The sequence below is a fragment of the Haematobia irritans genome, chromosome 4 (assembly GCF_050003625.1).
Source record: "Haematobia irritans isolate KBUSLIRL chromosome 4, ASM5000362v1, whole genome shotgun sequence".
In the NCBI taxonomy this organism is placed as follows: Eukaryota; Metazoa; Arthropoda; class Insecta; order Diptera; family Muscidae; genus Haematobia; species Haematobia irritans.
In genome coordinates, this window is record NC_134400.1 from 170923383 (window position 1) to 170949621 (window position 26239).

At 33.5% G+C, this 26239-nt stretch overlaps 1 protein-coding gene across 1 annotated transcript in view; it reads left to right on the forward strand.

Moving 5' to 3' along the window:
- The first annotated feature begins 561 nt into the window (after positions 1 to 561).
- The window catches only part of LOC142234808 (homeobox protein araucan-like), a 476647-nt gene continuing 450969 nt past the window's right edge, over positions 562 to 26239 (forward strand). Inside the window, exon 1 of the mRNA XM_075305997.1 lies at positions 562 to 2343. Coding sequence (XP_075162112.1) covers positions 2299 to 2343 — 45 coding nt within the window. The 5' untranslated portion in view covers positions 562 to 2298. The remainder of the gene's footprint in view (positions 2344 to 26239) is intronic.

Here is a 26239-nt window from a genome sequence, read left to right on the forward strand (position 1 = left end):
TGAGGTGTCAGTAGGCAAGTAACGAGTAGTTCATACCTTCGCCGCATTTAACTGATGGAGGCGCTAGTGTATGCAACAAGTTGTGTTTGATGTGGATAGGCGTTAATCTGTATTACAGTTTGATAGAAGCATGCGTATAAAAGAGAGAAAAATATTCATTGTTATACTAACCCCCTCTAGTGTAGAATGCTTACCTCATAAGACGAAAAGTAACGAGTTTTATGATTGATGGCTGCATTATTATGTGGCAAAGAGATAGACAGACTACAATGACAACTACCACCATACCTCATGCTATAAAAAAGAAAAACCAAGAGAGATTCTATAGGGTTATCTCTTTCTGTAACATTGCTGTAAAGCATGTACATTGGTCTCTGTTTTATTTTGTTTATATGAAAAATGATGTTTGTTGTTTTTGTTTGCATTTTGCCTTTCTTTTTTATTTGCTATTTTGCTGTTGTATGAAAGCTTTTTTGCATACTGTTGGTCTCTTCTGTTGCATGGTTGGAGTTACTCACAACCTTGCATCAGCTCACAACTAGTTTGTGCTCGAACGTTAAATCGCTCGCATGTTGTCAATAGAAGGCACGCGAAAACAAGTTTGAGGTTTAGCAAAAAAAAAAAAAACCAACATCCGTCGTATTTTCGTAACAACAGTGGAGGAAACCTAAGCAAACACAATAAATCAGGGGTGGGGCAAATACAATTCATATTGTCTTACTCCTCCAATACAAATGTTGTCTTTTAAAGACATCTCCACAGTTACACGCACTCTAACGCATGATGATGATTCTTCTTCTTCATCTTTATTTGAATAAATAGAATGCAATTGGATTAATACATACATACGCACACGATATATTTGGCTATGCCATGCGACTATGTCATGTTGTTGCCCTGTGCTCGTAAGGAGGGAATCGGCAACGATAATCGACAAATACCGGAACTCAAGCATAGGCATACACATACACATAAACTCACGTACACAGAACACTCGACGCATGCATGCATGTACGAATGAATAAATGTAGGTGGTATATGTATGAATGGGTGGCAAGCCAACATTAACCCAAATCCTCAACACAGGCAGCCGCTATTAAAGCCGACTTTAATGAGATATGACAACTGGGTTTGCCTTGTTTGAGTAAACCCTGTTAAATTCCCCAAAAATGGACAAACAGCAGGCAATGCAAAGTGCAATGTTAACCGACGGTAATATTGCAGAAAAATAAATAAATAAAAATTAAAGACGAAATCTTCACAAATGAAATGAAGAAAAGAAAAAAATCATGTATTACCCCAAAATAATTATCTACAGTGTATTAATATAACCATCATGAAAATAAATATTTTCTGAAAATTGATAAAAAAAAAGAATTCACTAACCTTACGACAAAAAAAAACATACGAGACAATACGACGACTAGTAGCGCTTAAGAGTCGTCACCATGATCCGTCAATTATGATGGTCTATGACGTGTGACCTATGACAGAAAATTTCTACCCAGTATAAATACAACGTGTGTCTATTAGCATGCTGGCAAAAATACAAAATGCTTTTTTAAATGTCAAACAAGTGTCACATTATTACTGGTACGGTTATATGTGTTGACATTTTCGTTATTTGAAGCCCTCCGCAAAACATTTATTTTCTAAATATAGTCTTTTTGAATTAAACTTTTTCCCAACCTTCAAAAAAGAAAACAAAAAGAGAACAACCATAAAAGCAGAGCATGAAAAGAAAAAGCCTAACCACAAAACTGCATATGCAAAAACAAAGAACTTACCTCATCTTACTGTCAGTCAGTAACTCTCTGAAATGACAGCTTTTGGTTTTTGTTCTATAAAAAAAGTGTCAAGTTCCTTGGTCATAGACCCCGTTAACAGAGAAACCAAACTGATTCGGGCAACTTCAATTTATTTTAGTGAAATGTGAAAATTCAAAATAAATCTGGGTACAATTGGCTACCAAAAAATAAATAAATAAATAAATAACTTCGAATAAATTCAGGGTTGCCTATAAAAAAATATGTATATGGTGCAACCTTACTATTTAAATTATCCTACGAAAAATGGTGTTTAAGAAAAGAATTAATTTCTAAAAAATAAAACAAAGAGCAACATTAAAATTCTATATAAAATATCAAAGCGATTGATATGATATAAATTTGTATATTAAAAAATGTGTGTGTGTGCGTTTCCAACTTTAAATTACCTCTTCGATAATATTGATTAACAAAGAATAACTATTAAATAGACACTAATATATAAATAAATACATTTCTTCACGCCATCACCATGTCATCATACCAAATCGATTATGGATATCCGACGGCAACACAGGTAAATGTTTACATTCACATCAGAATAAGCAGATAATGTAGATAATGGATATATTAAAGCAACTAAAAGTAGTTCCACACTTTTTCCCAGCAAAAAAAAAAAAAAAAAAACAAAAATTGGGAGTTGTTCTAAAGCCACAACTTTATATGCCCTTCCAAATATGTCCTCAGAAAGAAGTTAATTATTTTAACTACATAAGACATTTTTTTAATTCATTTTTTTTCATATTTTAAATGGAAATTTTTTGTTTTCTTTTTTTTTTCAAATAGTTTAATAAAAGAGTAAGAATTAATAAAATGGTACAATGTATTCAAATTTTGCCTCAAAAATGCTAAATCCATTCTAGAAAAATCGATAATTTTTGAAAATATTTGAGGGAAAACGTTTCAGACAAGCGTTAGAATGCATTAAAAATCATAAAAAACAAGTAAGGAAAGTGTAAAGTCGGGCGGGCCGACTTTATTATACCCTGCACCACTTTGTAAATCCACATTTTCGATACTGTATCATATCCATCAAATGTGTTCGGTGCTATGTATTACTATGTATTAGAAGTTTAAGAACATAAGAGTCATTTTTACAACTTTTCGACTTAGCAGTGCGATTTTATACGAAAAATGTGGGTATTTTGGCCAACCAAATTTGACATGCATATTTAGTATTTTAATTCTACTCCCTGTGCAAATTTTTACATAAATCGGACTACAACTTTGACCTCTGTGGTCATATGACATAAAATCGGGCGAAAGATATATATGGGAGCTATATCTAAATCTGAACCAATTTCAATAAAAATTTAGCACACTTGACTACAATACTAATTGTACTCCTAGTGCGAAATTTCAACTAAATTGGACTAAAACTCTGACTTCTAGGGCCATTTAAGTTCAAATCGGGCGGAAGATATATATAAGAGCTATATCTCAATCTGAACCGATTTCAACCAAATTTGTCACACCTGACTATAGTACTTATTGTTCTTTTGGTGCAAAATTTCAAGCAAATTAGGGTAAAACTCTGGCTTTTGGGGCCATATAAGTCCATATCGGGCGAAAGATGTATATGGGAGCTATATCTAAATCTGAACCGATTTCTTCCAAAATCAATAGGGTTATATTCTGACCCAAAGCAGGAACTTGTGCCAAATGTGAAGGTGATTGGACTTAAACTGCGACCTAGACTTTGATCACAAAAATGTGTTCATAGACAGACGGACGGACGGACAGACGGACATGGCTAGATCGACTCGGGGTCAGGGTGGGTCCCCGCATTATTGGCATTATTGCCAAAGTCACCATGTGTCTATCTCGTCTCCTTCTGGGTGTTGCAAATATATGCACTAACTTATAATACCCTGTTCCACAGTGTGGCGCAGGGTATAATTATTAAAAAATTTTATTTCAGAAAATATCTCAAAATTTTTTAATTCACATTCAAAACACTGAATACGGATCACATCTTAAGAAGTGATGCAAATTCAGTGCAACAGCTGTTTAAATGGTGGACATTCGTACTATGACAAGTTCATATTACATTCATTGCTTCTCCGCCAATTTTGCACCACTTCCGGACCCGACAAGAGCATTTTCACACCTTTTTTGGCGACGCTTGTTTTGCAGCATTATTAAGACATTCATTTATGAAATCAATTACAACTTTTTTTTTATTAAAATGACTAAAAACCAGAATAAATTTAATAACTAAAGGAGCTTTAGTCATTAAACTAAACGTAAATTTAGGAACTTAAATCATAAGTTCAACCACACCTTTATTTTATAAATATCAGACTTCAAACATTAACTTATAATAAAGAAACTATCTTAACATTAACTTATAATAAAGAAACTATCTTAACATTAACTTATAATAAAGAAACTATCTTGCAGACAAGCCTTTGCGGCTTCGCGGGGTTGTGTATATTGTAATGAATTTCATTATAAATTTCATTATAATTATAATGTTAAGAAATAAAACTATATATTGCCAACGGCAACTGCTATCAATACCCAAATAATTCGATTGATAGGTTTTTAAATTCTGGGATGGGGCTAACATTTTTCTAGGGGGGTCCCCAGAGGCCTTCCTACGCCTATGGCAAGGCTAACACTGAAAAGTTATTGAACTATGGTTCAAATCGGTCTGTAGACATAGCTCCCGATACAATGATACCTTCGCGTCCCGAACGTTTAGTTTTCATATGTTCCACATGAAAATCGGTACGTTATGTGGGTATTAATTCTGAAGTAACCACACTACAAAAATATAGTTGCAAGCCACCGTGGTCAATGGTTAGCATGCCCTCCTTGTATACACAAGGTCGTGGGTAAATACGATCCGTGCTTGGACCGAACACCAAAAAGTTTTTCAGTGGTGGGTTATCCCCTCTCAGTAATGCTTGTGACATTTCTGAGTGTTTCAAAGCCTATCTAAGTGCACCCAGAAAAGGAATATGATCACCTCAAACATGTTTTAAGAGCAAAATGTTATTTTTGGGTGGTGACCATGTAACATGGTTTTCGTAACCATGTTATTTCTCGGAAATCACGTATCTGATTTCGGCAAACAGGTTATATTTGACGAGAAAATAACATTTTAGTGACAAACATGTTACATGGTCACCATACAAAAATAACATTTTGCTCTTGAAACATGTTTGAGGTGATCATATTCCTTCTCTGCGTGTGGTTTTACAGCAATGCTATAAAAAAGTGATCCCTTGTCATCGGGCTTAACGTTGAATCGGGCAGCACTCAGTGATAACATAGAAGTTCACCACTGTGGTATCACAATGGACTGAATAGTCTAAATGACCTATCATAACCTAACCTAAGGTAATTTTATCATCAGTTTTACAATTGTCTTTATTTCTGTCTACACAGAAAAAAATATCACCAAAATATTTCCAATTAAAATGTTAATTGAAGTTGAAAATTTTTTCAATTAATAAATTAATTGATACAATTAACTTTTTAATCATGATAGAAACATTAAGTTAATTAAGTCAATGATTGAAAATTTTAAAATTTTTAATTAAAAAATTAATTGATACAATTAACTTTTTAATCAAATTCGGAAGACTAATTCAGTTAAAAAAAGTGCTGATTTTTTTAATATTTTTAATTTAAAATGTATTTCAAACAATCATTTGTTAATCCAAATAAAAACTCTAAGCCAATTCAGAGAGTAATTAAAAATATTTACCTTTTTTAATTAATAAATTAATTGAGTTTTGCAATCAACATCAATTAAATTTTTAATTGAATCAATTAAAAAATTAATTGAAATTTGCTGAAAAAATCAATTAATTTTTTAATCAAGAATTTTTTCTATGCCCAATTAAAACAGTGATTGATACTATCATTTTCGTGATTGAAGACATTTCAATTAAAAAATTAATTGGATCAATTAATTTGGTGATTGAATCAGAAAAAAAATTTTTTGTGTGTATATACCCAGCAAAGAAGTAGTTTGTATCCCCAATTTGTGATCCGGAAGTAGTGCAAACTTGAATTTTACATGGGCTTGTCATAGGACGGAAGTACTCCATTTTTGTATTCTTTGCATTGCTTTAGAAGTTGTGCCTTGGAAGTTCATTTGGATGAAGAAATTTAACACGATGCATCAAAACGTCTATTCAAATTTTTGTGACATGAATCTTATATGACACCAGGACATAACATTCTAACTACTTCCTGAGATGTTCTTTATTATTATAAATGAAAAAATAAAGAACGCTTGTTCACATCTCACCAGCGAAAAGTTTTTTATTAAATATTTTTCTAAAAAAAAATATTTTTTTATGTTATACATCGTTTTTATTTTGTCTTTTTTTTTTGGCATATTTTTGCATAAATATATTTTTTCCATTAAATATCACAAAAAAAAAATAAAATTATCGAAAAGTTTTTTATTAAATATTTTTCTAAAAAAATATTTTTTTATTTTATATGTTAATTCGTTTTTATTTTGTCTTTTTTTGGCATATTTTTACATAAATATATTTTCTCCATTGAATATCAAAAAAAAAAAAAAAAAAAAATTATCGTAAATTGCAAAACCTTCTCAAACGAACTTCCATGGAAGTGAAAAAGTTAAACGGCACAGGTTCAAATCCCATCGGGGATGGATTTATTTTTTTATTGATTTACTTTTTTGCGAAATATAATTGTCCAAAATTTAAATTTTCACCTAAAACTAAGACTTGCCAAAAATTATTGCATTGGAAGTGTAATGAAATCGATACGGTATCCGGGGATGCGCTTTAAAAGAAATGTTTGTGGACTTGTCTAACAAGACTGCATCGGAAGTGTAAAACACTTGATAGGGAATTCCGGAATGCGTTTTAAAAGAAATGTTTGTGGAACAACTTCCAATTTTTTTGTTTTGCTGTGTACTATAGGGGATCACAAACCCATATTTCTATGCGTTACGAACAGAATGACAAAGATATTGTACCTTTCACATACGGTGGTGGGTATGAAAACAACGCAGCTAAAATTAACTTATCAGTAGTAAATTGAACATGCTATACACTGAAACCAAAAAATGACTCCTTTATCAATGCAGTTAAACTGTAGTAAAAATTTACATTATTTGACATATAAAATTTGTTTCTTCTTATTTAGTATGCGATTATAATAAAACTTAATTATTTATCTTAATTCTATAAATTTGATATATGGAATTTTACATGTATTCAGTATTTTGTTATCCCATGAGGTTTATTTGTACATAACCAGGTAAGTAGTTATTATTGTTTAGAGAACTAAAAAAAAACTATTATATACATTTTATTACAAAATAATGACCACATTGTCTTTACAAATGTATAGTACATTTATTGGATTATTTGTTGAATCAAATGGAAAATGAAAGTTCTTTTTCTTTTTGTTTTGTAAAAAAAATACTTTTGTTTCTTTAAAATAAAATTGTGGAGAATAGAGGTTTAAATTTGTTGTGAAGCTTATTTCTTTTAGTGTTAATAAATGTTTGTATCTTAACACAAATAAAAAAAATTAAAAAAGAATTTATTTGAAGTTTTTGATCAAATTTTTGTGGTTACTAAAAAAATATTTTTTTCTTTGAAAGAAATGTTTTATTAAGGATTTTGGTATTGATTCCGAGCCTGAAATTCCGCTTCTTTAATATAAAGACATTTCTTAGGGAGCTATGTAGCTTTAAATCTAGGATCAATAAAATTAAAAATAGGATACAGAACCAATTTATCGAATTTTCATTCTCTTTCTCTGATATATTAATAATGATATTCCCGTACAATACTTAATTCCAAAAATATTTTAAACCAAAGATACAAAATCCTTAAAATAAGTCCTAGTCTGTATTTGTAGCGTTTTATCTTGAATTTAAAGAATATATATATCAGTTTATTTAAGGACGAGTTATTCAAATCAAATGTCAAATGTTTTTCTTTACTTAAGGAAAATATTTTTTTTTTTAAGGGAAATAGCTTGCTCGTTCACTGTTAGAAAAATATGTTTTTCATATGTTCCGATATAAACAAAATGTGTTTCGGGCACAATTTTTAAACACAATATATTTAAGTGCAAACATGTAATGTTCCTATACTAACACAACAATGTTTGGGACACATATGTTAATATGTTACAATATATTATGTTTGGGGCATGAATGTTTTATAAAAATAATGTGTGTGAATGTAAACATATATAAATTTACAAATTTCGAGTAAACATATATATGTTGTGATATTTTAATCAGAGAGCGACAGAGAGAGTATAGAGAAAGAAATAGAGATAGAAACTGGGAGGGATGACGAAATATATCAACATAACACAGCGAGAGAATGAAAAGATAGCAATTTCTGTGAAACCGCTTGTATGTTGTTTCGGAAAACTGTTTTATGATAAGGCCAAAAATTTGATATGCTTAAGTCTAAATATTATTTAATTTGAGTATTAGAATGAGTATTCGGAGTAAAGAGAATAGACATTCGGAACCAAGAGAATGGACATTTGAAAAAAAAAAAAAAACAACATGTGTTTTCGCCTTGAGAGCAGCATTTTATGTATGTGTGGACATGTGTTTTGTTTATCATTTTGGCATTATGGGTACAATTTTTTTCTTGGTTCGTTAAAAGAAATCGGAACGTATGCTAACCACTGCTCCACGTGGCCAACAAATGTATGTTTCTGTTAAATAATGTTATGTTTGCATGGGCTCGTGGGCGCCGCAAACTATGCTATATAAATGTAACTTATAACGATAATTGTCTATTGGTGACTGTAACAGCTACGTAGCCCAGTGGTAGTATGTTGGCTTACAAATTGCATGGTTCCCGGTTCGATTCTCCGTCCAGGCGAAAGGTAAAATTTAAAAAAAAAAAATATAAAATTGAATAATTTTTTCAACATTATTTGTATTACAGAAAAAGGTGCCAAGAACTAAAAATTTCGTGGAAGTGAAAATTATGTGAGGGAATGAGCGCAATCTTCGTGGGGAGAAAATTCTTCCAAGCATATAATATTTTTGGGCTCAAAATGCTTCCAAACATATAATATGTTCACATAAAACAAACATAATAATGTTTCGGCAATATCTAATAATATATGTGCTTCCTGCAAAATATGTTTGGAACATATGTTAGAGAAGCGATTTTTTTTTGAGGGTGTTGAGGATTTCAACAAAATCTCTTTCAAAATCATCTAAACTATGTGCATCTGAGGTTTTAGTACTAAAACTTTTTTTTCCGTTTTGCCCTAATTTTCATTATAGATGTATGTGCGTATACGTGTCCACATCACTGTTGCCACAGTTGCTAGAATTCTACCAAAAATGGTAGATTTTTTTACTGTTTGGTAGATTGGTAGAATTTTTGACGTTTTGGTAGATTTTGCAAAATATACCTCTCAACCTAACAGTTACTTCAATTCTATATATAGATAAAATATATAGATGAACTTTTGACAAAATTTTCTATAGAAATAACATTTTGAGAACAATTTCTATAGAAATAAAATTTTCAGAAAATTTTCTGTAGAAAGAAAATTTTTAAAAAATTGTCTATAGAAATAAAATGTTGACATATTTTGACAAAATTTTCTATAGAAATAAAATTGAGATTAGTAGAATTTTTGACGTTTTGTTTGATTTTGCAAAATATTCATCTCCACCTTAGAGATAATTCAATTTATATAGAAATACAATTTAGACACATTTTCATTCAGAAATAAAATATTGACAAAATTTTCTATAGAAAAAAAATTTGACAAAATTTTTTTATAGAAATAAAATTTTGACAAAATTTTCTATGGAAATACAATTTTGACAAAAAATTTTATAGAATTTTGAAAAATCTTTCGATAGAAATAAAATTGCGACAAAATTTTCTATTAAAATAATATTTTGCATAATATTTTTTTTCTTGGTAGTTTGCTGGTAAAATTCTCTCCAAATTTTTGTAGGTTATGTTTGGTTCGAGTGGAAACCGTGGTCCACATACCTCTTGATTTGTGTGTTGAAATATTTGATAAGTTTTTATGGAACTCAATTGGTTGCTCCAAACTTAGATATCAATAGTAACGGTCATCAAATTAGATGTTAAAATAATAATATTCACCGTAAACTGAATTTACAGATTTTTTTTCTGAGAAAGTTTTGTCAAAATTGTATTTCTATAGACAATTTTGTCAAAATTTTTTTCTATAGATTTTTTTTTAAATTTTTACTTCTATAGAAAAAATTTTGTCAAAATGTTATGTCTACATTTTCTCAAAATTGTATTTCCATAGAAAATTTAAGTACCTCTTAAGAATCAAGAATTCAAATAATCACAAATTCTTTCAATCTATCAAACAGTCAAAAATCTACGTTTTTTGATAGAATTGTATCAACTGGCAACCGTGTATACATAACCAAACATGACAACAAATCTTCTGAATCGCAGTAATGCATCATACAAGAAACAGAGAGAAATGAAACCATTGGAGCCACCGTGGTGCAATGGTTAGAATGCCCGCCTTGCATACACAAGGTCGTGGGTTCGATTCCTGCTTCGACCGAACACCAAAAAGTTTTTCAGCGGTGGATTATCCCACCTCAGTAATGCTGGTGACATTTCTGAGGGTTTCAAAGCTTCTCTAAGTGGAACGCCGTTCGAATTCGGCTATAAAAAGGAGGTTGCTTGTCATTGAGCTTAACATGGAATCGGGCAGCACTCAGTGATAAGAGAGAAGTTTACCAATGTGGTATCACAATGGACTAAATAGTCTAAGTGAGCCTGATACATCGGGCTGCCACCTAATCTAACCTAACCTATTGTGGCCACATGAAAAAAAATTGTCATTTAGATTTATAGGTGAAAGATAGACCTTTCCCTCATATTTTCACATATAAGTTGCTCTGAAAGGGATACTCGTAGTCATATACAGATTTATGTTTCCTCATATCAATAAATATTTTTTTTATCTTTTGTTTACTAAAAAATGTATGCCAATTTTTTGGACAATTTTGATTGATAGTTTTTAGAAAAAACAAGTAAGGAAAGTCTAAAGTCGGGCGGGGCCGACTATATTATTCCCTTCACCATTTTGTAAGTCCACATTTTCGATACCATATCAAATCCGTCCAATGTGTTGTATGCTATATGAATCCATACACATATATTCTGTATATCTGAGCAGATCTGTACAGAGTTCTGCAATACTTATATATTTTACATTTAAGTCGGCTAATGCGCTGAGGTGGAACACAATGTTAGTAAAAAAAATATAGGAAACATTTAAATATGAATCAATTTTGATGCAACTTCGCAAAATTGTATTTATGATTTATCGGTCGATAGATGTGTAATAGAGTAATAGGAAAATTTTGATAAGTTTTCGACTTAGCAGTGGCGATTTGATAAGGAAAATGTAGGTATTTCGGCCAAGTTTTGCCTAAATAGGAAAAACATATATATGGAATCTATATCGAAATCTGAACCGATTGCAATCAAATTTCACATGCATAGTTACTATGTTGAATCTACTTCCTGTGCAAAATTTCCGTAAATCGGATAACAACTTTGACCTCTGTGGTCATATGACGGAAAATCGGGCGAAAGGTATATATGGGAGCTAAATCAAAATCTGAACCGATTTCAACCAAAATAAACACGCATATGCAGAACCCTAATTCTACTGCCTGTGCAAAGTTTCAAGTTCAATTCTACTCCCTCTGCAAAATTTCACGTAAATCAGAGTAGCACTTTTGCCTCTGTGGGCATATTAGTCCAAATCGGGCGAATGATATATATGGGAGCTATATCTAAATCTGAACCGACATCAACTAAATTTTGCACAATTTACGATACTATAAAACGTACTCCTTGTGCAAAATTTCAAGCAACTCAGGGCAAAACTCTGGCCTTTGAGGCCATATAAATCCAAATCGGACGAAAGATATCTATGGGAGCTATATATAAATCGGAACCGATTTTAACCAAATTAAGCACACTTAACGATACTATTAAACGTACTTGTTGTGCAAAACTCTTTGGGGCCATATAAGTCAAAATCGGACGAAAGATATATAGGGCAGCTATATCTAAATCTGAACCGATTTCAACTAAATTTGGCACAATTAACGATACTATTAAACGTACTCGTTGTGCAAAATTTGAAGCCAATCAGGACAAAACTCTCGCTTTTGGGGCCATATAAGTCCAAATCGGACGAAAGATATATATGGGAGCTATATATAAATTTGAACCGATTTAGCTGATATTCGGCAGTTTTTACGGGACTGACAAAACATTCAGATGTGCAAAATTTGAAGAACGTCGGTTCATAAATACGTGAATTATGATCAAATCGGTGATAACTATATATGGCAGCTATATCTAAATCTGAACCGATTTTTTCCAAAATCAATAGCGATTGTCTTCTACCCAAAGAAAGACGTTATGTCAAATTTGAGGACTATCGGACTTAAACTGCGACCTGTACTTTGTGCACAAAATTACATATACAGACAGACGGACAGACAGACAGACGGACATCGCTAAATCGACTCAGAATTTAATTCTAAGCCGATCGGTATACTAAAAGATGGATCTATGACAATTATTTCTTGGCGTTACATACAAATGCACAAACTTATTATACCCTGTACCACAGTAGTGGTGAAGGGTATAAAAAGCATCAAAATTTGGGGAAAAGAGATAGAAAAATGTTAGTAACAGTGGCTGCAACAACTGACTTCTTCTTCCTAATTCTGGTAATTCCTTGCCAATGTTATTACACTTTAATATGCCAATAGACATTTTCAAATATAAAATTTCAAATAATTGTTTTACAAGCATTACCAATGGATGTCCACACACCAACAACACCAAAAGAAAATCTCCACCAAAGCTGGTAGTTGTTGTAGCACTCTTGGGTGTAGTGTTGCATTTGATGATACTCGTAGTTCAGTTTTGATTGTGTTGCTGCGGGTATTTGCTGTGAATCTTTGCCAATAGTGCAACTGCATATACCATAACTAAACATACCGTGCATTTGTTAGCAACCAATTCATTAAATATTTTTCCCAACTTGTTTGTCAAGAACACATCATCAACGCTGTCATCAGCATGGGCATAAACTTTAGCTTCACATTCATTGTTGGCTCTGGCTCCTGACAATGCTAGGTTACAATGGAGCTTCCAAAGAATTGAGGAGATTTTACCAGCCAATTTGTGGTCATGACTTTGGCCAACATTTGATAATTTCTGCCCATATATCATCACTATAATGATGATCTGTCATAATTCCATCAGGCATATTTTGACAAGCGCCTGCATGGAATAACAAATAGCCATCATCTGAGCCCCAGTAGCAACTCCACTAGCGACATTCTGAAAAAAAAGGAACAAAAACCAGAAAAGGAAAAACACAAAATAAAATAAAACTTCAACATACCCGGCTAAGAATCTTTTGTCTGCTGTGACGTAGTCCATCAGATATGTAGGCATTGAAACACTAACAGTTGATCCGTTTCCAGTCTATTTGACATGGGGACTCTCTTCTGCTGCTGATTTCATTTCAAATATTTATATGTCCCCCACTGCTCCTTATATGTGAGATGCCAATGATGAGAGTGAGAATACGATCGATTTATATCACACGAATCAATTTAAAACAAAGTGTCCTGAGCAACAGCATTCAAAAGCTTTGGGTGGCTGGCTAACTGGCGGGTTAGTCGATTTCAAGTCATTCTTCTCATCCAATGTCTGGTGGTGGTGGTGGTGTTGGGTGCTGCATCGCCAAATGCCAATGGAGGGAATCACGTCTCAATGCCTTAGAGCATGTGATGAGAATTTACATTGACATTTTCCAAATGCATAACGGGGAATGGTATGAAGTTCGTGTACGCCTCATTTTTATAGCATATTTGATGGATGGCTAAGGTGGTGGGGTTTGCTTCTTTTTAATGTGGAATTGCTTGTCGCAAAAGGCGTCCTGAGTCCTACCAATTTAGGCAACTTGTGTGCGCATTGATAACCATTTTTATTTTATTGCTGCAATGTTCAATGTTCAGACATGCCTACACAGAAAAAAATTTCCGTAGTTAAACTAACGCTAAATTTAACTTAATTTTATTGGAAAAAAATTATTTGCTTGTAGTAAAATTTTATTATTTTTATCGATATTTTCCACAACTTAATGAAATCTTACTTTTTTTTTAAGTATGTCTCAAAAATTTTATGAACTAAACGTGAGTATAAAGTTCAATGACCGTGCACATAAGTTCAATATGAACTAAAGCAAAAGAAGATTTTCGTACGATTCCCAAAAATAGTAAGAATGAACTACTGTATGGTTAAAAGGTCATGATTTGGCGCCAATGATTTTCTTCTTTACTTTTAGTTAATTTTTTCTTCTATGAGATGATGTAATTTCGTGAACTGCTGTTAAAAAGTATAACAGGGCATTAAAATTTCCAGGTTTTAACAACGCTTTGTGGAAATCTCAAAATGTGGAGTAAAATTTAGTTCAATTTTCGTGCGACGTAGTTCATTCTTCCTATAAAACAGTTCAATTTTTTTCGGTGTATATGCGAGCGTAATGGTTAAGTTGGACGGTTTATGAATGACAGAAGTCAAGTGTTTTGAGGTCGAGAATGGTCCTATAAATACTTAGTCCACTGAAAACAAAGTAATTGGTGATTTATTGTTCAACATAATTTGCTCTTAACAAGACTGAAGAAAAATTGTTGATTTAATATGAAAGACTATGAACCCCAAATTTTGGTATATGTAGACTAATAGAAAAAGTTTCGTTATATTAACGAAATGTGTCGTTAAATGTCAGCCAATGAAACCAATTCGTTATTACAACGAATTTTCTGTTAATCAACGTAACGTTTCGTACTATTAACGAATATTTTCATTGTATTAATGAAAATGTTTCGTTATATCAATGAACAATTTTCGTTGGCTGAATTTTAATGATATTTTATTTGTGTGTACTTTATAAACCAGCAAAAAAGCGTCGTCAAAAAAGTGGTGAAAATGTTATTTTTGGATCCGGAAGTTGTGCAAATTTAGAGCAGAAGCGATGAATTTAACATGGGCTTGTCATAAGACGGATATCCACCATTTCAACAGCCGTTGCACTGAATTTGCATCACTTCTTACGATGTGATCCGAATTTAGTGTTTTGGATGTGAATTATAAAATGTTGTCATATTTTGCCAAATAAATACTTTTTATACCCACCACCATAGGATGGGGGGTATATTAACTTTGCCATTCCGTTTGTAACACATCGAAATATTGCCCTAAGACCCCATAAAGTATATATATTCTGGGTCGTGGTGAAATTCTGAGTCGATCTGAGCATGTCCGTCCGTCCGTCCGTCTGTCTGTTGAAATCACGCTAACTTCCGAACGAAACAAGCTATCGACTTGAAACTTGGCACAAGTAGTTGTTATTGATGTAGGTCGGATGGTATTGCAAATGGGCCATATCGGTCCACTTTTACGTATAGCCCCCATATAAACGGACCCCAAAATTTGGCTTGCGAGGCCTCTAAGAGAAGGAAATTTCATCCGATCCGGCTGAAATTTGGTACATGGTGCTAGTATATGGTCTCTAACAACCATGCAAAAATTGGTCGACATCGGTCCATAATTATATATAGCCCCCATATAAACCGATCCCCCGATTTGGCTTGCGAGGCCGCTAACAGAAGCAAATTACATCCGATCCGGCTGAAATTTTGTACGTGATGTTAGTATATGGTCTATAACAACCATGCAAAAATTGGTCCACATCGGTTCATAATTATATATAACCCCCATATAAACCGATCACCAGATGTGACCTCCGGAACCTATAGGAAGACCAAAATTCATCTGATTCAGTTGAAATTTGGTATGTGGTGTTAATATATGGCCTCAAACTCCCATGCAAAAATTGGTCGATATGGGTCCATAATTATATATAGGCCCCATATAAACCGATCCCCAGATTTAACCTCCAGAGCCCCTTGGAAGAGCAAAATTCTTGCCATTCGGTTGAAATTTGGTACGTGATGTTAGTATATGGTATCCAACAACCATGCAGGAATTGGTTCTTATCAGTCCATAATTATATATAGCTCCCATATAAACCGATCCCCAGATTTGACCTCCGGTGCACTGAAAAAACAATGAACTCACCAGGAAGAAAAGTTTTGGTTAATTTTAGAAAATTTTGAATATTTGTAGAAAATTTTAACTAAACAGTATTACAAACGTTGGCATCACGCCGATGTCATAAAAATAAGTAAATATTTTTCGACAAATTCAAGAAAATTTATTAGACATAACTAAGTTTTTTCACTTGTTAAAGAAAATTTTGTAGTTTGAAAGAAAAACTTGGAGTTCAAAATTGCAAGAATGTCTTTAGTGATATACGAAGTTCATGATGGACACATTTTTGGTAAAATTTACAAATTTAAAGAAATTCTGAACTATTTTGTGGAAGATACGAATTTAGTTAATCATTATGCTTCATGTGAGTCCCATATTTCAATTCTTGCTCTCTACGTACAAAAAGTCCATATCGATTCGTAATTATTTGTAGACTTAACTATACATAACTTTATTGTCTAATATATACCATGTGTGGACTAAATCACAGTCTTTCGTAGAAGTTTCTACGCAATCCACGGTGGTGGGTACATAAGATTCGGCCTGGCCGAACTTGCGGCTGTATGTACTTGTTTTATATTGATTCAACCAACTGTAGTTTTGAGCACTCACAATGTCGATTAATGGGTCGTTCGCCCTATAGTCCTGACATGACACCGAATGTCTTCTTTTTATTCCCGTACGTAAAAACTAAATTTAGAGGTTAACGTATTTCGACACCTGTAGAAGCGATTGATACCTTTATAATGCCTGTTTGGAGATACCTCAATCAGCGTGCCAAAAGTACATCGAAAATAGGTTCAAACGCAAGCAAAACTATATAGATCTTAATGCGGAATATTTTGAAAAACAATTAAGCGCTTTTAGATTATTAATATTTTTTATCTTTAACCCCAATATATAAAAGGCAACTAACTACATAAATTAAGAGAATTTAGGTATTCAATCATGTGAGTGGCAATATTTTCATGTGTTTTCTTGAACGCATGTAAGGCCAAATGTCGAATGGCAGCTCGTTTTTACCCACACAGAAAAAAATTTCACGAAAAATTTTCCAACTAAAATTTTAATTGAGTTTTAAAAAATATTCAATTAAAATTTTAATTGAATCAACAAATTTTTTAATTGAAACAAAAATCAATCACGAAAATTAATAGTATCATTTAATTTTTTAATTGGATCAATTAATTTTTTAATTGACCTTCAATTAATTTTTTAATTGATACTATCATTTCTGTGATTGAAGACATTTCAATTAAAAATTAATTGGATCAATTAATTTCGTGATTGAATCAGAAATTTTTTTTTGTGCAATAGAGTCATGGAGAAGAAAAGTATAGGTTTTCTAATATTATTAATTTGAAATAGTATTATTGAAGAATCATTTGTGAGTTATCTTATTAACGGCCATTTTCATGTAGCTCCGTTAGGCTTTAACTACCAGTTTACAGAAAGTAAGTTGCAAATGTCTTGTTTCCGGTTAACTTTAACTGAACATTTTTCAGCAGTTTAGATCATAATTGACATCTGGAATATATAGGCAAGATGACAGATATGTCCATAGTACGGTTTAAATGTCCATTATCTAAGGGGCGTAAGTTATTATTTTGTTTTACTTAAATTAAAACAAGTAAGGAAAGTAAAATTGGGCGGGGCCGACTATATTATACCCTGCACCACTTTGTAGATCTAAATTTGTTAGTAAAAAAATGTTAGTAAAAAACAAGTAAGGAAAGTCTAAAGTCGGGCGGGGCCGACTATATTATACCCTGCACCACTTTGCAGATCTTAATTTTTGATTCCATATCACATCCGTCAAATGTGTTGGGGGCTATATATAAAGGTTTATCCAAAATACATACATTTATGTTAAATATCACTCGATAGGGACAGAATTTGATAGACTTCTACAAAATCTATAGACTCAAAATTTAAGTCGGCTAATGCACTAGGGTGGAGCACAATGTTAGTAAAAAAATATGGGAAACATTTAAATCTGAAGCAATTTTAAGGAAACTTCGCAAAAGTTTATTTATGATTTACCGCTCGATATATATGTACTAGAAGTTTAGGAAAATTAGAGTCATTTTTACAACTTTTCGACTAAGCAGTGGCGATTTCACAAGGAAAATGTTAGTATTTTGACCATTTTTGTCGAAATCAGAAAATCATATATATGGGAGCTATATCTAAATCTGAACCGATTTCAACCAAATTGGGCACGCATAGCTACAATGCTAATTCTACTCTCTGTGCAAAATTTCAACTTAATCGGAGTAAAAAATTTGCCTCTGTGGTCATATGAGTGTAAATCGGGCGAAAGCTATATATGGGAGCTATATATAAATCTGAACCGATTTCAATCAAATTTGGCACGCATAGCTACAATGCTAAATCTACTCCCTGTGCAAAATTCCAACCAAATTGGGCCAAAACTCTGGCTATTAGAACCATATTAGTCCATATCGGGCGAAATATATATATATGGGAGCTATATATAAATCTGAACCGATTTCAATCAAATTTGGCACGCATAGCTACAATGCTAAATCTACTCCCTGTGCAAAATTCCAACCAAATTGGGCCAAAACTCTGGCTATTAGGACCATATTAGTCCATATCGGGCGAAAAATATATATGGGAGCTATATCTAAATCTGAACCGATTTCTTCCAAAATCAATAGGGTTCTATTCTGACCCAAATTAGGAACATGTGCTTAATTTGAAGGCGATTGGACTTAAATTGCGACCTAGACTTTGATCACAAAAATGTGTTCACAGACAGACGGACGGACGGACGGACGGACGGACGGACAGACGGACATGGTTATATCGACTCAGGGACCCACCCTGAGCATTATTGCCAAAGACACCATGTGTCTATCTCGTCTCCTTCTGGGTGTTACAAACATATGCACTAACTTATAATACCCTGTTCCACAGTGTGGCGCAGGGTATAAATATGGGAAACATTTAAATCTGAAGCAATTTTAAGGAAACTTCGCAAAAGTTTATTTATGATTCATCGCTCGATATATATGTACTAGAAGTTTAGGAAAATTAGAGTCATTTTTACAACTTTTCGACTAAGCAGTGGCGATTTTACAAGGAAAATGTTGGTATTTTGACCATTTTTGTCGAAATCAGAAAATCATATATATGGGAGCTATATCTAAATCTGAACCGATTTCAACCAAATTGGGCACGCATAGCTACAATGCTAATTCTACTCCCTGTGCAAAATTTCAACTTAATAGGAGTAAAAAATTTGCCTCTGTGGTCATATGAGTGTAAATCGGGCGAAAGCTATATATGGGAGCTATATATAAATCTGAACCGATTTCAATCAAATTTGGCACGCATAGCTACAATGCTAAATCTACTCCCTGTGCAAAATTCCAACTAAATCGGAGTTAAAAATTGGCCTCTGTGGTCATATGAGTGTAAATCGGGCGAAAGCTATATATGGGAGATATATCTAAATCTGAACCGATTTCAACCAAATTTGGCACGCATAGCTACAATGCTAATTCTATTCCCTGTGCAAAATTTCAACTAAATCGGAGTTAAAAATTGGCCTCTGCGGTCATATGAGTGTAAATCGGGCGAAAGCTATATATGGAAGATATATATAAATCTGAACCGATTTCAACCAAATTTGGCACGCATAGCTACAATGCTAATTCTACTCCCTGTGCAAAATTTCAACGCATAGCTACAATGCTAATTTTACTCCCTGCAAAATTTCAATTAAATCGGAGTAAAAGATTGGCCACTGTGGTCACACTTGACTTCACTACACGGATGAAAAAGACTGTTTTTCATATGTTTGGCTATAAACATTATATGTTTGGAACACAAATTTTTAAACACAATATTTTTGAGTGCAAGCATATAATGTTCATAAACTAGCATAACATGTTTGGGACATATATGTTAATATGTTAGAACATATTATGTTTGGGACATAAAATGTTTGTAAATATAATATGCTTGGATGCAAACATATATTAATTTAGAAATAGCCTATAAACATATATGTGTTTAGTAGCTTGGAGCGCTATTTAACAGGGAGCGATATTGAATTAAGTTGGTGGTTGTTGCTTGTTATTACAAAATTAACATTTTATTTTTCCTTGGGCAATTGATCAGCTACTTCTTTGATCCTTACAAACTGTGTGGTCCGCTGTTCGAATCCCCGTCCGGCAAAAGGTAAAATTAAAATAAAAAAATCATACAATTGAATAATTTCTTCTACAATGTTTGTATTACAGAAAAAGGTGCTAAGAACTAAAAAATCTCGTGGAAGTGAGAAAGATGTGGGGGAATATACAATTAGGCAGAAACAAAATTTTCAGCATTCAGGTCGAAAACCTATGTTGTTAGCATCTATATTACCTGTTTATTTTCATAATTCATTATGATTGTAAATATATAAATAAATAAATAAAATTTTGAGCACAATATTGTTTGGGAGAATTTTTTTAAGCATATAATATTTTTGGGTGCAAAATGCTTCCAAACATTCACATAATAACATATTGTTTTTTGGAAGACAACATTATTGAATTTGGATGCAAAAATACAAAATGTTTGGAACTTAGACTACCCAAACATATATTGTTTAGACCAATATGCTTTCAAACATATTATATATTGGAAGAGATCAAACATATAAATGTTTGGGCAATACCCAAAAATATATATGCTTGAAGCAAAATATGTTTGGGAGTATATGTTACAGAAGCGATTTTTTGTGAGCGTGTACTAATTGTACTCCTAGTGCAAAATTTCAACCAAATTAGGGTAATACTCTGGCTTCTGGCACAGTATTAGTCCATACCGGGCGAAAGATATATATGGGAGCTATCTACATCTGAACCGATTTCAATAAAATTTGGCACACATGACTATAGTACTACTTGTTCAAAATTTTAAGCAAATTAGGGTAAAACTCTGGCTTCTGAGGCTATATAAGTCCATATCGGGCGAAATATATATATGGGAGCTATATCTGAATCTTAACCGATTTCTTCCAAAATCAATAGAGTTCTATTCTGAGCCAAAACACATACTTTTGCCAAATTTGAAGTCGATTGGACTAAAACTGCGACCTAGACTTTGATTACAAAAATGTGTTCACGGACAGACGGACATGGTTATATCAACTCAGGAGCCCACCCTGAGCATTTTTGGCAAAGACACCATGTGTCTATCTCGTCTCCTTCTGGGTGTTGCAAACATATACACTAACTTATAATACCCTGTTCCACAGTGTGGCGCAGGGTATAACAAACTTGAATAAAGTTTCCTTTCAAGTTAAATTTTAAAAGTAACGGAAGTTGACGCTAAGCAGAAGGCCACCGGCTCTGCTTTGCGTCACCTGCCAAATATAATCTTTTACCCGCCTGCGAAGTATAATCTCCGTCAGACAAACTCCTTCCCCCGCGTCTGCGAAGAATAATCTTCAGCTGACACACCTATCCCCCGCCTGCGAAATATAATCTTCGGCAGTCAAACTCCTCCCCCCTTGTACTAGTGGAGTATAATCTTCGTTAGGCACACTCTGCACACTCTGCCCCCTTTGTCACATTCGCACTTCATCTGCTAAGTAGAATCTTCGTCAATCGTCCTGTGTTACCGGTCCAAGATATCCGTTATTTCCCGTTTCGTAGAAGACGGATCACGAGTTCCATCCTTCCATATCTAACCCTGTGGAGACTGACTTCCTGAACTATTGATTGTGTATTTACTATTATTGTGTGACTTCTTCTGTACGAGTATGTCAATACATAATTGTATTTGTGTAAGAAAGAAATAAGCAGTGTTTCTCTCTGGAAGTCCAATAAAACTAAATGGTTTGTAACGGCTCTGGAACCCCCGAGTTTATAGTGTCGAAATCATGTCGTTACACGCATAAATAAGAAATTTAAGAATCTCTCCAGAAATTTAACAAACACTTTTCCTACAAATTTACCCCCATACACGAAGAAATTAACGAATACTGCAAGCCTACTTTTACCATAGAGATTCCTCTGATAAACTGTTACCAATCTTTTTGCATATAGGCATTAAAATATAATGTTTAATTTTAACTTCAGAAACCATACAATTTAAACAGGAGGAGATGTTTTATATGGTGGAGGGTATTTCAGATTCAAACAGGCCGAACTTCGGCTATATATAGAGAGAGAGAGAGATATGGCTTTTGGCAAGTTAAAAAATAGGTTTCCTAATAAAATGCTAATATTTAGGGACTTTTTGTTACTGTAGGTTTGGTGGTTGTTGTTGTTTTTATTATTATTGCTGTCCCTCTAAACATCGTAAATCATTCATACATTCATTCATCGAAAAAGCTGCGAGCAAAAAATGAAGACAAAGCTATAGCCCCCTATCCGCCAAAGGATGGATAGTAAGACGGAAGGAGGAAAAAGGAAAGATTATTTATGGTCGTTATCGCAACATCGGACATGATGCACTCGACGACATTTTTGTGTCGCACTAAAGTTGATCAATGTACCATGGAATGAATGAAGACAGACGAACTAGCCGAACGACAGAGCCAAAGACGAGCCGGCCAATTTTGAACTGTTTATGCGTTCCAGCATACGATTTTTTATTTTTCAAACTTTTTATATTGCTGTTGCTGGGACTTTTGCTGCCGTTTGCTTTTAATCTTTAAGGTATGTGAACGACGTGCTATACAGTGCGGTAGTTCTGAATCTCGCAAGACCAATAAGAAGCTGTCGTCACTGTGATTGCCAATTGACTGTTTCTATTGAGGATAACGATGCTGCTTACAATGATGCAACTCTCTCCCGTCAGCCAGCTTCATCATCATGACCATGACAAAGGGTCCTTTGGTGGTAGCATCATCATGGTCTTGATGATAATAGCAATGATGCCAAGGTTGATAAGGCATTGTTGCAGCACGCATTACCAAAGATCTGTTTCGCACTGCTATTTCAATCTTTTACTTCCATATTCCTTTATTTATTTATCAATGGTGGAGCGTGCAATAGAGCACTCAATGGTTTGGTGTTAACTTTTATTGATGGTTTCTCCTTTCGGAGAAGAGATTTTTAACACTCAAGTAATTAGTTTTGCAATTAATTCATTTTAAACGCAAAGTGGTAAATTGCCATCATCTTTTATCATGATGATTCCATGGAATGTTGGATACAGCTTTGCTCTTAAAATTATCATTAACATCTTTAAGAAGAAAAATTAATGTTTGCCATTGAAAGACAAAATGCTTTGAAAATTCGTCTATAATAAATTTGTGACGTTTGGTCTAAAATCACATAGAGATTAGCAAACATTTATAATTTGTCATATCGTACTGTGGGCAAATACTAATAACACTTTGTTCAACATTTTAATTCCTTATTTATTCTGATCCGCAAAAAAGGTTAACCCAGTTGCAATGAGTTTGTCTTAATTAACATATTTTGGTATAACAACTAGTTCATTTCCAACATTATACCTATTCCAAAGGGTGCCAATGAATTCCGTCCTATTGCAAATTTACCATATATCTCGAAAATATTTGAAAGACTTCTCCAATACTTAACTAAACATAGGTTAGGTTAGGTTATGTGGCAGCCCGATGTATCAGGCTCGCTTAGACTATTCAATCCATTGTGATACCACTGTGGTGAACTAAACATAAGATGTCAACAGATCGAGGCATAGCTGTCTCACTGCCTTAGCACACGTTATAGAACCGATACGTAAAAATCTTGAAAAAATGAAGTCTGAATTTGGGACTGTTAGATCATTTGAAAGCTTTTGACACTGTTCACTATCCGACTTTGTACTATAAACTCACCCACTTGTTCTCTTTCACTGAACCCATTGCACGATTAAGGTCTAGCTACTTGGAAGACAGAAACATACTAACCGTTTATTGTAACAAAGCATCGTCACTGATACCAACATATATATATACGATGTACTCAAATGATTTACGGAACCAGCTAGAACATACCAACATAAGAATGTATGCTGATAATGTCCAGCGATATACATCTACCACTACTGATAAAATTGGTAGGTGTGTAATGAATGTTAATAATGATCTCAACAAGATCATGGATTGGGCGAATAAAAATGGCCTGACTTTAAACCCCAGAAAATCGAAGGCAATTTTAATTCTTAAGAAGTCCACAAGTATGGGGAATGTTAGCATTTTTCTGGGTAACTGCCAAATAGAACTTATAAAGAAATTGAAGAATATTGGAGTAACTTTCAATAAGAATTTAACTTGGTCTGATCATACTAATGCTTACTGCGGTATAATATACGGCATGTTGCGTAATCTTTGGTATACTCAGTCGTTTACACCTTTTCGTATATGCCAAATCCTATGTTCTCCCTACACACAAAAATTTTTTTCTGATTCAATCACGAAATTAATTGATCCAATTAATAACACCCTCCGCCATAGGATGGGGGTATATTAACTTTGTCAATTGTTTGTAACACATCGAAATATTGCTCTAAGACCCCATAAAAATTCTGGGTCGTGGTGAAATTCTGAGTCGATCTGAGCATGTCCGTCCGTCCGTCCGTCTGTTGAAATCACGCTAACTTCCGAACGAAACAAGCTATCGACTTGAAACTTGGCACAAGTAGTTGTTATTGATGTAGGTCGGATGGTATTGCAAATGGGCCAATCGGTCCACTTTTACGTATAGCCCCCATATAAACGGACCCCCAAATTTGGCTTGCGATTGCTCTAAGAGAAGCAAAATTCATCCGATCCGGCTGAAATTTGGTACATGGAGTAAGTATATGGTCTCTATCAACCGTGCAAAAATTGGTCCATATCGGTCCACTTTTACGTATAGCCCCCATATAAACGGACCCCCAAATATGGCTTTCGATTGCTCTAAGAGATTCAAATTTCATCCGATCCGGCTGAAATTTGGTACATGGTGTTGGTATATGTTCTCTAATGACCATGAAAAAATTGGTCCACATAGGCCCATAGCTATATATAGCCCCCATATAAACCGATCCCCAGATTTGACCTCCGGAGCCTCTTAGAGGAGCAAAAGTCATCCGATCCGATTGAAATTTGGTACGTGGTGTTAGTATATTGTCTCTAACAACCATGCCAAAATTGGTCCATATCGGTCCATAATTATATATTGCCCCTATATAAGCCGATCCCAGATTTGACCTCCGGAGCCTCTTAGAGGAGCAAAATTCATCCGATCCGGTTGAAATGTGGTACGTGATGTTAGTATATGGTCTTTACCAACCATGCAAGAATTGGTCCATATCGGTCCATAATTATATATAGCCCCCATATAAATCGATTGCCAGATTTGTCCTCCGGAGCCTCTTGGAGGAGCAAAATTTATCCGATCCGGTTGAAATTTGGAACATGGTGTTAGAATATGGTCTCTAAGAAACACGCAAGAATGTGGACCAATTCGCTCCATAATAATATATAGCCCCCATATACACCGTTCCCCAGATTTGATCATCGGAGCCTCTTGGAGGAGCAAAATTCATCCGATCCGGTTTAAATTTGCAACGTGGTGTTAGTATAAGGCCGATAATAACCATGCCAAAATTGGTCTATAGTTATATATAGCCGATCCCCAATCACACAAAAATTAGTCCATATCGGTTCATAATCATGGTTGCCACTCGAGCCAAAAATAATCTACCAAATTTTTATTTTTATAGAAAACATTGTCAAAATGTTATTTCTATAGAAAATTTTGTCAAAATTATATTTCTATAGAACATTTTGTCCAATTTTTTTTCTATAGAAAATTTTTTTCCAAATTTTATTTCTATAGAAAATTTTGTCAAAATTTTATTTCTAAAGAAATTTTTTTCCAAATTTTATTTTTAAAGAAAATTTTTTCCAAATTTTACTTCTATGGAAAATGTTGTCAAAATTTTATTTTGTCAAAATTTTATTTCTATAGAAACTTTAAACTTAATTATAATAGTATTTAATCGGCCTTTTTAGTTTAATATATACCACGTATGGACTATGTGGTATATATTACGGTGTTAGGAAGTTTTAAGCTACCTTGCCATCGGCAAGTGTTACCGCAACCCAAGTAATTCGTTTGCGGATGACAGTCTTCAGTAGAAGTTTCTACGCAATCCATGGTGGAGGGTACATAAGCTTCGGCCTGGCCGAACTTACGGCCGTATAAACTTGTTTTTTAATTGAAATGTCTTCAATAACAGAAATTATAGTATCTATTAAAAAAATAATTGATCCGATTA